We start from the raw sequence: 12,623 nt of genomic DNA, 5'->3' as shown, positions 1-12,623 counted from the left end.
TTCCAAAAACAAATCATTAGTTATATACCACTTATTTTAAAACCTCTTTCAATACATGTTATTTGCTACGTTAAGTACAAACTCTAAGGATGGATACTGAGGGGATTCTGCAGTCTCATTTGTAGCCCTATTCAGCCTTACCAAGAACTTTAACCTCTCTCATGCTTCCCATATTTGGTCATGTCATTTTCTCTGCCTAAAATTGCTTTCTACCACTTTTTCACCAGGTCTATTCCTACTCATTCAAGACAAAACTTGACTACCAATCCCACTGATAAATCTTAGCCTTTTAGATTCTCACTGGCAAAATTAGTCACTGCTTGATTTGCTCTTTCAATATCATAATGTTTACATTTTTATTTTGTTTATTTCTTATAATATGTTTATATGTTTTATGTACTCTGGAGAAGGCAGGGATGCTATTTTACTTACCTTTTATGTCTAACAATAAGACATTAATACATGGCTTCCAAATTTTTGCTGATCTCCATATCCTTTCTATAGAACAAGTAGTTCCCAACTTGACTGCATCCTAGAATCACTTGAGAAGCTTTTTTTTTTAAAGAGATGTTGTACGTCTACAGAAAAACCTTGCAGAAAATAGAATTCCTATATACCCATCCTCACACACACATATTCCCTATTATTAATACTTTGCATATAATTCATGAATCAATAATATTATAATTCATGAATCAATAATATTATAATTATTAACTAGAGTCTGTAGTTTATATCAGGGTCCACGTCTTATACAATCCTATGGTTGTTTTATTCTAGTAATGTATATACAACCTAAAATTTCCACTTTTAACCACATTCAAGCATATGATTCAGTGGTGTTAATTACATGCACAATGTTACACTGCCATCCCCACCATGCATTATCAAAATTTTTCTGTCACCCCACACAGAAACTCTACAGCAGTTAGGCATTAACTTCCCCATTCTCTGCACACATACTATCCCTTGGTAATTCATGTTCTAGTTTTTTACTATGAATTTGCATATTATAATTAATTAATATCAGTGAGATCATACCATATTTGGCCTTTCATGTTGGCTTATTTCCCTCAACTTGATGTCTTCAAGGATCATCTATGTTGTCATGTGTACCAGAATTTCATTCCTTTTCACACTGAATAGTATACCATTGCATGTATAAACCACAATTTGTTTATTGATTCATCTGTTGATGGATTCTTGGGTTGCTTCTATCTTTTGGCAGCTCTGAATAAAGCCACTATGAATACACAGTGTGCAAATATCTGTTCTAGTCTGTGCTTTCAAATCATTTGGCTCTTTACCTGGAAGTGGGATTGCTGAGTCATATAGTCATTCTATACTTCACTTTCTGAGGAACTGCCAGAGTTTTCCACAGTGGCTGTACCATTTTATATTCCTGTCAATAATGAACATGTGTTCCTATTTGTCCCCATCCCTTCTAACTCTTACTTTTCTTTTTTTTTTCCCCAATAGTAACCACTCTAGTGGGTGTGAAATGCATAAGCTTTTCATAAATACCAGTGCCTAAGACCCAGCCCTCAAAGATTCTGATTTAATTGGTCTGTGATGAGGCCTCAGCATCTTCTTTGTTTGCTTTAGGTTCCCTTAGTGTTTTTAACAAGAACTGGTTGAAAAGCACTACCAGCAACCATATTGTTTGACTAGCAGTGCTTTAAAGAAAATGTGTTTGAATGGTTTTAGGCAGTAGCCCATTTTACCATAGTCCCCACCATTTCCTGAACACCTAGCTGCTTCATATATTTATATCATCTCTGCATGGTCTGCATTAATGCCATTATATAGGGACACCCAGTAATTTTTGTTGAATAAAGTCTTTGTGTGATACAAATAATTTGAGTCAGACTGTTTAGGTCAGTAAAGGGAAAAAAAGGATTTAAAATTGAGTGTTGACACAGAAGACATTAAACCCAGAAAATCTACATACCAGCTATACTGGTTGGGGGGGGAGGGATGGTTTCAAGATTTGAGATCTTTAACTCTACTTTTTTTGCCTTTTTAAAAAATTTTAGGTCTGAAAGCTAATAATGTTAACTACACAGTTCATTCAGTTAGAAGAGCTCTAGAAAATACTGCAGTGAAGGCTGACAATATAGAAGTATTTGCTCAAGGACATGGTATTATCCAGGTATTGTTGTTTGTATGAAAAATAAGTTGTAAACCATTAGGATAATATCTTAGTTATTATTGGATAATATTTCCTGTTATAACAGGGTTTCAGTATATCTAAATTCTGGATTATATGGCCGTAATACTATCTCTTAACTGTAAGCAAAATGGATGTGACAATTAATTTTGTGGTTAAGACAAATTTATTACACTAGAATGTGTAGAGTTTGGAAATGCAAATGTAAAGAGAGTAAAAAAACTGATAAATCAATGGCTGGCAAATGAATCAGTTTCTAAATTTGGTCACTTGAGAATAATGGTGTGAATAGGGAGAATGGATGGTAAGTGTAGTCGTAGTACTTCGGAAGTTTATTTTGTCTAAAAAAAGGTAGAATTGCCGTCTTAACTTGGCATGACCATGCAGTTTCGAGAGAGAGATATAGAAACTAAAATTTTTGCCTGTGCTTAGCTACAGCCAATATTAAATTGGTAGTTTGCAACAAAAATTTTTGACTCAACCATTTATACCTTACTGTTTATAATCTTTTGATTAGGTTGATAAAGCTTACGACTACCTCATTCAGGACACATCATTTGCTAATAAATTAGGTTTCACTGTTACTGTTGGAAATAATCGTGGCATTTACCTCCGAGATCCTGTTCAGGTAGCTGCACCTTCAGATCACGGTGTTGGCATTGAACCTGTATTTCCAGAGAATACAGGTAAGTAATAAACTGATGGTAAGCTGAGGAATTTGAATTTATGAATTCAAATGTTATTGAATATAATAAATGAATAAGAATATAATAGAGAAATGCTGTTTTGAACTAATGTTCTAAAGAGAAAACGTGAATTATCGTATTACTGCTTTAAATCTTATAGACTTTAGGGAAAATGTGAGACCAATTAGGAATCCCAATATAAGGGCAGTTCAGTTAGCATCATGACTACTGAGAAATAAAGCAGAATGGTCCTACAGAGACACAGAAGTTTGTTAAATTGTAAATAGTAAAACATGAAATTCCTTTTCTTTCCCACTTTTAGTACTTGGATATAAGAAAAATCTTTCAGTTGGAGAATGGGAGGTAGAAACAGCCAGGCAGAACTTTGCAGTTCAATTAGCCATAAACAAAATAGCCATCATTACTTATTTGGCAGTCTTTATTTCAGCCAAGTGGTGTTATCTTCAATAATGAAATATATTCAAATAAAAGTATGAAGGATTCCAGCTATCCTAAAATGTAAGAAGGATTGCCAGGACTGTTTTATTTAATCTGCATTTTGGAGGTCCATGTTTACTGCATTTTACAACTGAGTCTGAACCGAATTACTAATGTTTCTTGAGAGAAAATAGAACTTTTTAAAATGGAAGAAAAATTTAAAAAACCACTAATCTGTAAATTTTGGTCTTTTTAATGCCAGAAAACTCTGAAAAAATATCCCTTCAGCTTCACTTAGCTTTAACTTCAAATTCATCTTGGGTTCAGTGCCCTAGCCATTTGGAACTCATGAATCAATGTAGACATATAAACATACGTGTGGATCCACGGGGCTTAAGAGAAGGATTACATTATACAGAGGTATAAGCTTATCGTAATTCTTACTTTCTTTTACTCTTTAAAATATTTAACAATTAAAAATTAACCATGCCAAGTGTTATTTACAGTGTCTTTCTTGTTATGAACTAGACCTTTACACTAGCCTGATTTTACTGCTCTTTGGTATGATTCTCTTCTTGCAAGCTGTAATGTACTTTGAAGAATATCATGTGTGCCCTAGTGTAAGGGAAGAAAGGGAAAGAAGTAGTATAGCAAAACCTCTTCAGTTAGGCCTCCAATTTGGAATTTGTTTTAATTCAGCTAGACTTACGCTGTAGTTACCTTTTAACATTCTACAGAAGAAAACATCTGTTAAACAAATGATAGTTGTAAATAAGCATAAAATAATCTTTTTTTTGACAACTCATATGCCAAATGTTTTTGTTCTCCTACTAACAAAACCTTAGTCAAGAAAATAGTATCTTAACAATATCTCTGCTTACAAAGTTGTTAGTAATATGTAGTTTATTTTCAGTTGAGAATAATTGAAATGGATTTATTTAAATATTTTGTACTTGATGTCCTAGTCCCGTTTCCTTATTAATCTGTATCAGTCAAGGGTTATATACATGTATTTGTTTAGAATAATTGCTGTTTTGTGACCTGATGTCAGTCTGTGTTTAGGACCTTTACATTTTAAGATTAGATTAATTTATTCTGTGAATAGATTACTTTTTTTTTTTTTTAATTTCCTTACTGATACTGAAACTTAACATTCTTTTTTCCAAGGTATGTGGCTATGATATAGCATCCCCTAATGCAGGTCCTCTGTTCAGAGTTCCAATAACAGCAGTTATAGCAGCAAAGTAAGTAATAGGTTATTAAAAGTTCACTTTTCCACTTAATGGCTATTTATGGTAGTACTATGGACTTTTAAAAGATTAATTGGCCACAACCAGGTAACTTGGGTCCAGTCTTAGGTCTGCTTCTAGATAGAAGTTTAAGGTGGCACATGGTTAGTCATCCTGTTGCTCATTAATTGTGAGAGTAACTGGTTGCATTCTGGCATCTACTCCTGCCACTCCAGTGAAACTGCTTTTTACCAGGGTTACTGATGATCTCCTAATTGCCTAATTCTGAAGATATTTTAAACTTCCATCTTTCTCAATCCCTCTGCAGTATTCAATAATATTACTTCATTCTCTTCTACCATTCCTTTTTGTTCTCCTTGTGTCTGAAATTAATATTTTCTCCTGGATCTTAGACTTTTCTAGCTGCCTACTGTCTTAGCCAAAGGGGTGCGATGCAAAATGCCAGAAATCTGTTGGCTTTTATAAAGGATATTTATTTGGGGTGGAAGCTTACAGTTACCAGTCCATAAAGTGTAAGTTACCTCCCTCACCAAAGTCTGTTGCCATGTGTTGGAGCAAGATGGCTGCTGATGCCTGCAAGGGTTCAGGCTTCCTCTTTCTCTTAAGATTCTGTGATCCTGGCTTCTTCCAATATCAGCTCTAGGCAGGATAAGGCTCGTTTCTCTCAGGCCCAGCTGCTCACCTCTCTACAAGTCCAGCTGTAGACTATTAGGCTAACAACTTGTCTCTCTTCCCAGAACCTCTGCCATTTCTAATGAAGCCTTCTCTCTTTCCTCACATATCTGCTTCTCTCTGTATTTACTTCCTGGGGCTCCAGGATCAAAACACCCACTTTATCCTCTGCCTTGTCATTTTCTCTGTGAGTCCCCACCCACCAAGGGAGTGGGGACCCAGCATCCTACTGATGTGGCCCAATCAAAGCCTTATTCATTATTTAATTAAGTAAAAGTGAAACCTCTGAATCCCATCCAATCTAATATGCCCAGAGGAACAAACCAGTTCACAAACATAATTCAATATCTATTTTTGGACTTCATAAATAATACCCAACTGCTACATCTGTTTCCAAACTTTTACCTACCTCTCCATCTTGTCTTCTGCTCTGGAACCAGGGAACTCAAATCTCATCATACTCCTTTTTGCTTAAAATGTATCAGTGGAACCTCCCAGGATCAAGTCCAGGCTCCTTAAAATAGCAGACAGTGAACCTTTACAGTCTAGCCTTAGCTATATTTCCTGTCATTCCATATATCACATAGCACATTTCAATGAATTCTCTGATTTTGACACTGCAAGTTGTCTTGAGATAATGTGCATTTGCACAGCTGATGCCTTTGCTTCAATTTCTTTTCTCTAACTTACTGCTAGGCTTATTCCTGGTCATCTCTGGATTAAGTGAGTCCCTTTGTTACATGGCACTTCTTACATGTCTCTGCTATTCATCTTTATCAATGTTTTGTAATTTTTTATTAAATTTAACCCATTTGTGTGAGCTCACTATAGGCACAAGGACTCTTATGTGTTCCTATATGTGAACACTGTCTTGCAGAATATACAAAACAAAACATATTGTTTAGTAAATGAAAGGATGAGATTGAGATTATGAGAACACTGGAAAATGAGTAAAAAGTTCTAAATAACAGTTTCTATTGAGTTAGTTAACTCTGGTAAATATTAAATATGCAGCAAATCTCCCATAAGAAATGTAAAATGAAATTGGGCAGATGTGACGTACACTACTAATGGAATAATTGCAGAACAATTACTTTCACAGTTATATATTCCCTAGAAGTCTAGTAGGAACTTAGATAAGGTAATAAATATATAAGAACTTCAGGAATCAGCTTATCTCCCCCAGGAAGCTTTCCTGTCTCCTTTTGCATGAACTAAGTGAACCGAGGATTGCGTGAACCCTTCTTCTAGTCTCCCTTAGCACTCCTTGTCTATCCAGAGCATATTATGTTAAACTCCTCTGATCATTTTGTCTAGGGCAAGGGACCATATCTTATTCCTTGAGATAATTTTAGCTTCTAACACAGTACCTTATATAAAGTAGGCATTCATTAAGTGTTTTTCTTAGCAACTACAGTTTGTCTCTGGAACAGACTTTAGGCTTCCATAGTGGATAATTACATCCTTGATCTTTATGTTTCATTGATTTCTTACAAAAATGCTATCAAAGTAGTTCGTTCCTGTTTCATTATGGCACAGGAGCATTTTGAAACTACAGAGGGGTTTATTTTAATACCTTTATGAATTGTAAGACAGTATTAATGTCACACAAACATTACCTTTGATTTTTTTTTTTTTATCTTTTTTTTAAAGGTACATAATCACACAAAATGTTACATTAAAAAATGTAAGAGGTTCCCATATACCCCACTCCCCACATCCCCCACTCCTCCCACACTGACAACTTCATTCATTAGTGTGGTACATTCATTGCATTTGATGATACATTTTGGGGCATTGCTACACAGCATGGATTATAGTTTATGTTGTAGTTTACAGTCACTCCCAGTCCATTCAGTGGGTTATGGCAAGATATACAATGTCCTGCATCTATCCCTTCATTATCATTCAGGACAATTCCAAGTCCTGAAAATGCCCTATTATCACACTTCTTTTTCCTGTGGCCACTGTCTCCACATCAATGATATAATTGTAATATTTAGGATTCACTGTAGTCCATATTCTGGTCATTGAAAAACTATGAATGTTGTAGAATTCCTTTTTTTTTTTTTTTTTTTGAGGTACCGGGGCCAGGGATTGAACCTGGGACCTCATATGTGGGAAGCCAGTGCTCAGCCACTAAGCTACATCAGCTCCCCTAAGTTGAATTTCTGTTTTGTTTTGTTTTTTATTTGCTTGTTTTTTGCTTTTGTATTTGTTTTGTTTTGTTTTGTTTTTAGGAGGCACTGGCAATCGAACCCAGGACCTCCCATGTGGAAAGCAGGTGCTTGAGTGCTTGAGCCACATCTGGTCCCTAGAATTCTTTTAATTAAAAAAAAGAACACTTTTTAATTGTGCATTTATATGTGCATATCTTACAGTCAAATTTTTAAAAAGGGAAAAAAGTAGAAAGAAATTCATCCCTACTATCCAGAAATTATTTCTGCTAACATATTGCAAAAGTGGGATAATATTGTACATGCTGTCATTTAACCAGCTTTTAAGTCCCTGTGTTTATTTCTAATGAACTTTTCTCTTTCATTTATGCAATAAAATGTAGCATACCAGATCTTTTTACAAGAGATTAATCATTTTTTAATAATTTATTTTTATTAATTTTCAGAGTAAATGAATCATCACATTATGATCTAGCCTTTACAGATGTACATTTTAAACCTGGTCAAATTCGAAGGCATTTCATTGAAGTTCCTGAGGGTGCAACATGGGCTGGTAAGTAAAATTAAAATTTGTCTTAACCACTTACCTTTATATACATTCTATACCTAATAGGATTATGACTACATAAATTTCATGTATGTATAATATACATACTTTTCTCTGAAAAATATTATATACCTGGCACACTAGATTTGCTGTTAGGCTCAATAATTTTTTTAAGATCAAATACTATTTTGTTTTAGCTTACACATCAAATTACCTCAACCACCTTAAGATGCTTTAATATTCAAAGTTCTAAGCTAAGTTTGAATAATATCTTTCCAGTCAGTGATTTAAAGAAAAAACCCATAACTACAAATCGATTTAAATAACCCCAGCAGTTGCTTAAACCTCAAACTTTATGCTTTGAAATTTTAGAAATAGAGCTCTCGTCACTGTATATTGGAAGCTTGTAAGTTTTTTTTTAATATGTCAATTGGTTTTTTTTCGTTTGTGGTTTTTTATATATTATTTTTATTAAATTGTCTTTTTTTTTTAAGGTACGTAGATCACAAAAAATATAAGAGGTTCCCACGTACCCCACGCCCCCCATACACACTCCTCCCACATCAACAACCTCTTTCATCATTATGGCACATTCACTGCATTTGGTGAACACATTTTGGAGCTCTGCTATACTGCATGGATTATAGTTTACATTGTAGTTTACACTCTTCCCCCAGCGCATTCAGTGGGTTATGGCAGGATATATAATGTCCAGCATCTGTCCCTGCAATATCACTTAGAACAACTCCAAGTCCCGAAAATGCCCCCACATCTCATCTCTTCTTCCCTCTCCCTGCCTTCACCCTCAGCAACTACCGTGGCCACTTTTTCCAGATCAATGCTATAGTTTCTTCCATTACTAGTCACAATAGTTCTGTAGTAGAATACCAGTAATTCACTCTAATCCATATTTTATTCCTCCATCCTGTGGACCCTGGGTTGGTGATGTCCACTCCACCTCTATATCGAGAGAGAGCTTAGATCCCACATGGTTGATGGATATAAGGTTTTTATTTTAGTGTCTCCTACATTTTGTAGGTCAGTGATTGCTAAAAACAGTGCTGTGGAATTATATGTTACAGTCCTATTAGAGTAATCATATGTCATATATACCATATTTTCCTTCACAAATTACATTTCTTAAGTAATTAGACAATTCAGAAATCAGTATGGGAAAGTAGAATGTAAGCTATCATATCTCCTTTTTTAATACTTTTTTTTTAAGATACTTCGATTTTTTTAATACTTTTTTTTTTTTAAAGATACTTAGAATACATAAATGTTAGATAAAAAATGTAGGGGATTCCCATACCCAGCTCTCTACCCTTCCCACACTTTCCTACATTAACAACATCCTTCATTAGGCAGGAAACAAATAAAGGCAGTCAAATGACAGTCAATTTAAATTAATAGCCAGAACTTATCGAATACCCGTGTTGGGCACTCTGCTATGTACTTTATATAGATTATTTCATCTAGTGACATCAGAATGAGATAGTTAGTTGTCTTTAATAAAAATGTTTCATATTTAACTTAGGGATGTATTTATTTGTGCTTATATGTAATTACAGATGTATCTGTTCTGAGAGCTTTTTCTGAATGAAATAATAAAACCATATTGTATGAGACCTAGTTTGGGAAGAGCTGGTTGTCTTTGTAGTTTCTCATAAAATCTTTTGGTCATCTATTTGCAGTCCATGTGTCTGTCATTGGGTATCACAGGAAATGCAAGGCTTGTGCTCCAGCCTAAGTATAGCTAACATTCTGCAAGGCTTTTCTTGCTTTGTGTAATTGATAAGGGTGAAATAATAAATAGCAAAAGCTGGGAGTTAAAGCAACTATTAAATAGGGTCTTCTCTGACCTTTTAGTTGGGACATTGGATAACAAAGGAGCTATTGCAGTATTACAATCCTTTCGAGGATTATCAGAAGTTACACTAGACTGATTCATTAGAAATCTTTTCATGTACTATTTATGTTTCAGGCCCTTTTCAAAGGGCTAATAGAAAAGGACCCTACTTCCAGAGATTTTTTTCTCATAGGTGATGTCTGTAGAGGATATAGTCCAAACCCTTTAGTTTGCAGTCAAGGAACATGACGTGGAGTAGTGGAAAAGGACACAGGCTTTGGAGATGGACAGGTCTGGATTCAAATATAGACTCTGCCACACATTAATAGTTGTCTTGGACAAGTTCCTTAACTATCTGAACTCCTGTTTCAAATAGAGATATTGTTTTCAGGCTTCCATAAGTTTTAAAGATTTTATGAAGTTCCTGATACATAGCATGTCCATACTGAGATGACATTTATACACTTGACAGTTCTTCCGGGGGTTATAGTCACCTGCTGTATTGAGCAAATCTGGGTACCATTCACATAATTCCTCTTGTAGCTGTACAACACAAAGGCTCTGGTAAAATGTACACTAATGATAGTAAAGAGTTAAAATCTATGGCTAGTTAGTATTAATCTGATAGTTGGTAGTGGTAAATTTCAGTAATCCTAATGCTCTTATTATGATTTTCTTAGATTGATATTGGAAATAATTACTTCTTTGTAAGAATTTATATGATGCTCCATAATGGAAGTAGCTCATAAGCATTTAGCAGTCTTAGATTAGAAATGTCCTATAGATAATTCCTATTCTAATAACTAATAATAGTCATAACACTGGATTTTGAATTCTTAGCAATTGTTTCGGTTCAAAAAGTTATGTGCCAACTTTTCCTAATATACTAGAGAATTGAAATTTGCTTTAGTTCCTTCAAATTAGAGCAGGTATACTTAAAATAAGCTGCCAGTCTTGCTTCAGAAGGATTTTTTCTTACTTCCATCTACCTAAGAATAAAGCTAAGCTTATGTAGTTCTGATGGTCATGCTTTCTAGAAGCAAATAGGATGCAAATGGATCAAGAGGAAGAGACTAAGAAAAGTTATAGTGATACTGAATGAGTAAATACTAATGGGATTTAGATATGAAAACAAAGAGAAGTTTCCAAAATTATAATCCCCTTTATCAGGAATTGATTGGTTTTTAGCTAAAATGAGAAGAAAAGGTTGAATTTAGAGACAGAGATAGGAGGGATTTTTAAATCTACCCTAATTAGGGTAATTGTGTTCATCTATAGACAGCTTGCTGTTTCATGATGTTTGCAGCATAGTGGTTGTCCATTTTAATGCTGATTTACTAACCATACCTAAATCTTGACCCCATCAGCTTTATTAATATATTTTCTAAATTATTTGTTTATAAGAAAATAAGCAATTTCATTTGAATATCTTTTTATTCTTGATTTATTATTCCTTAAGCAAGTAGACGTTAAAATCACTTCAAGTCCATCTTTTAAGTCTTACTAGCTGTTTGAAAACTTTGTTTCTTTCCTTCTTATAGAAATTACAGTGTGTTCATGTTCTTCTGAGGTGTCAGCCAAATTTGTTCTTCATGCAGTACAGCTTGTGAAGCAAAGAGCATATCGAAGTCATGAATTCTATAAATTTTGTTCCCTTCCAGAAAAAGGAACATTGAGTGAAGCTTTTCCTGTCTTAGTAAGTTTAAATAACATTCGGAAATCCTAAAGCACTTTATTTTCTTTCTTAATGTAGACTAGGTATTTAATTTTCAAGTTTGTATTCTGAGTGCATTTGTTTGTATATCTTGTGAATGCTAAATAAATGAAGTAGGTAGTTAGGTAGTCTAATTAGAATACTTGAAACTAAATTGGAAGTAAAAATCTCTTTTTATCTCTTGATTGATTTAGACAAAGAAAAGTGCTAATCCGATAGATTCTGACACCTTATTGTTTGGACCTTACTTGGGATTGTTTCCTTATAAATAAGTACATTAGATTTATCTAATGCTTTACATGTCATTTAAGTTATTTTAACACCTTGTTTTTGAGGAACCGCTTTACTGGCAGATTTGCCTTCTACTCCATTCTTATTTATAGCATTAGAAATGATGGTTAATCCTTCCTCTGTAGAATGTGAATGTACTGACATTTTTTTTTAAACTTCTTTATGTTTTCAGTTATTGTATCATGATCCCTCCCATACTTACTATAGTTTCTAATTACTTCACAACTGTGTGTCCTTCTGTGTGTCATTGTTTTTTGGCTCATCTTTTTAAACTTGCCCATGCACTAATTACTGGAAAGCTTAATTTAAAAGTCAGGGCTAGGAACAACTTTGCTTCCTTTTTTTTTTTTATTTTGGAAAAACTTGGTAAGTGATCATAATTTCATTTGCTTTTCAGGCACCTCTTAGCCTGAACTAAACCATGGCTATTTGAATATTTTACATATTAGTCAAGGTTCTCTAGAGATACAGAACTGACAGAAAAAAATATATATATATATAAGATTTGTTATAGAAATTGGCTCACACAACTGTGGGAATTAGCAAATGTGAATTCTGTAGGATAACTCACAAACTGGAAACTTAAATGGAGGTGCAGTTGAATTCCCCTGTACGTGGTTCGTTGACTGAAATAGAAGAGTAATACTTCTTTCTCACTTCTGAAGTCCTCAGTTCTTGCTTTTACAACCTCCAACTGATTGGATGAGGATACTCCCCTCATTGCTGAGGGCATTCACATTTGTTATTGTAGTTACAATCAGTCCTGGATGCATTCAACTGACTGTAAATGCAAATGCATGTATGAAATACCTTCACAGCAACAATCAGG

At 34.3% G+C, this 12,623-nt stretch overlaps 1 protein-coding gene across 4 annotated transcripts in view; it reads left to right on the top strand.

The window, feature by feature from the left end:
- Positions 1–12,623, top strand: part of TPP2 (tripeptidyl peptidase 2) — a 100,678-nt gene that overhangs the window by 45,348 nt on the left and 42,707 nt on the right. For all 4 annotated transcript variants that reach the window (XR_011645810.1, XM_004458397.2, XM_004458396.2 and 1 more), the window contains exons 12-17: positions 2,037–2,152; positions 2,688–2,856; positions 3,557–3,714; positions 4,462–4,538; positions 7,840–7,946; positions 11,331–11,485. Coding sequence is in view for 3 of the 4 variants with exons in the window: in XM_004458397.2 (XP_004458454.1) it covers positions 2,037–2,152; positions 2,688–2,856; positions 3,557–3,714; positions 4,462–4,538; positions 7,840–7,946; positions 11,331–11,485 (782 nt within the window). In the remaining variant the exon portion in view is untranslated. The remainder of the gene's footprint in view (positions 1–2,036; positions 2,153–2,687; positions 2,857–3,556; positions 3,715–4,461; positions 4,539–7,839; positions 7,947–11,330; positions 11,486–12,623) is intronic.

Source organism: Dasypus novemcinctus, chromosome 15, assembly GCF_030445035.2.
Source record: "Dasypus novemcinctus isolate mDasNov1 chromosome 15, mDasNov1.1.hap2, whole genome shotgun sequence".
Lineage (NCBI taxonomy): Eukaryota > Metazoa > Chordata > Mammalia > Cingulata > Dasypodidae > Dasypus > Dasypus novemcinctus.
The sequence above is the reverse complement of the archived record's forward strand: the minus strand, read 5'-3'. Positions and strand labels throughout refer to the sequence as shown.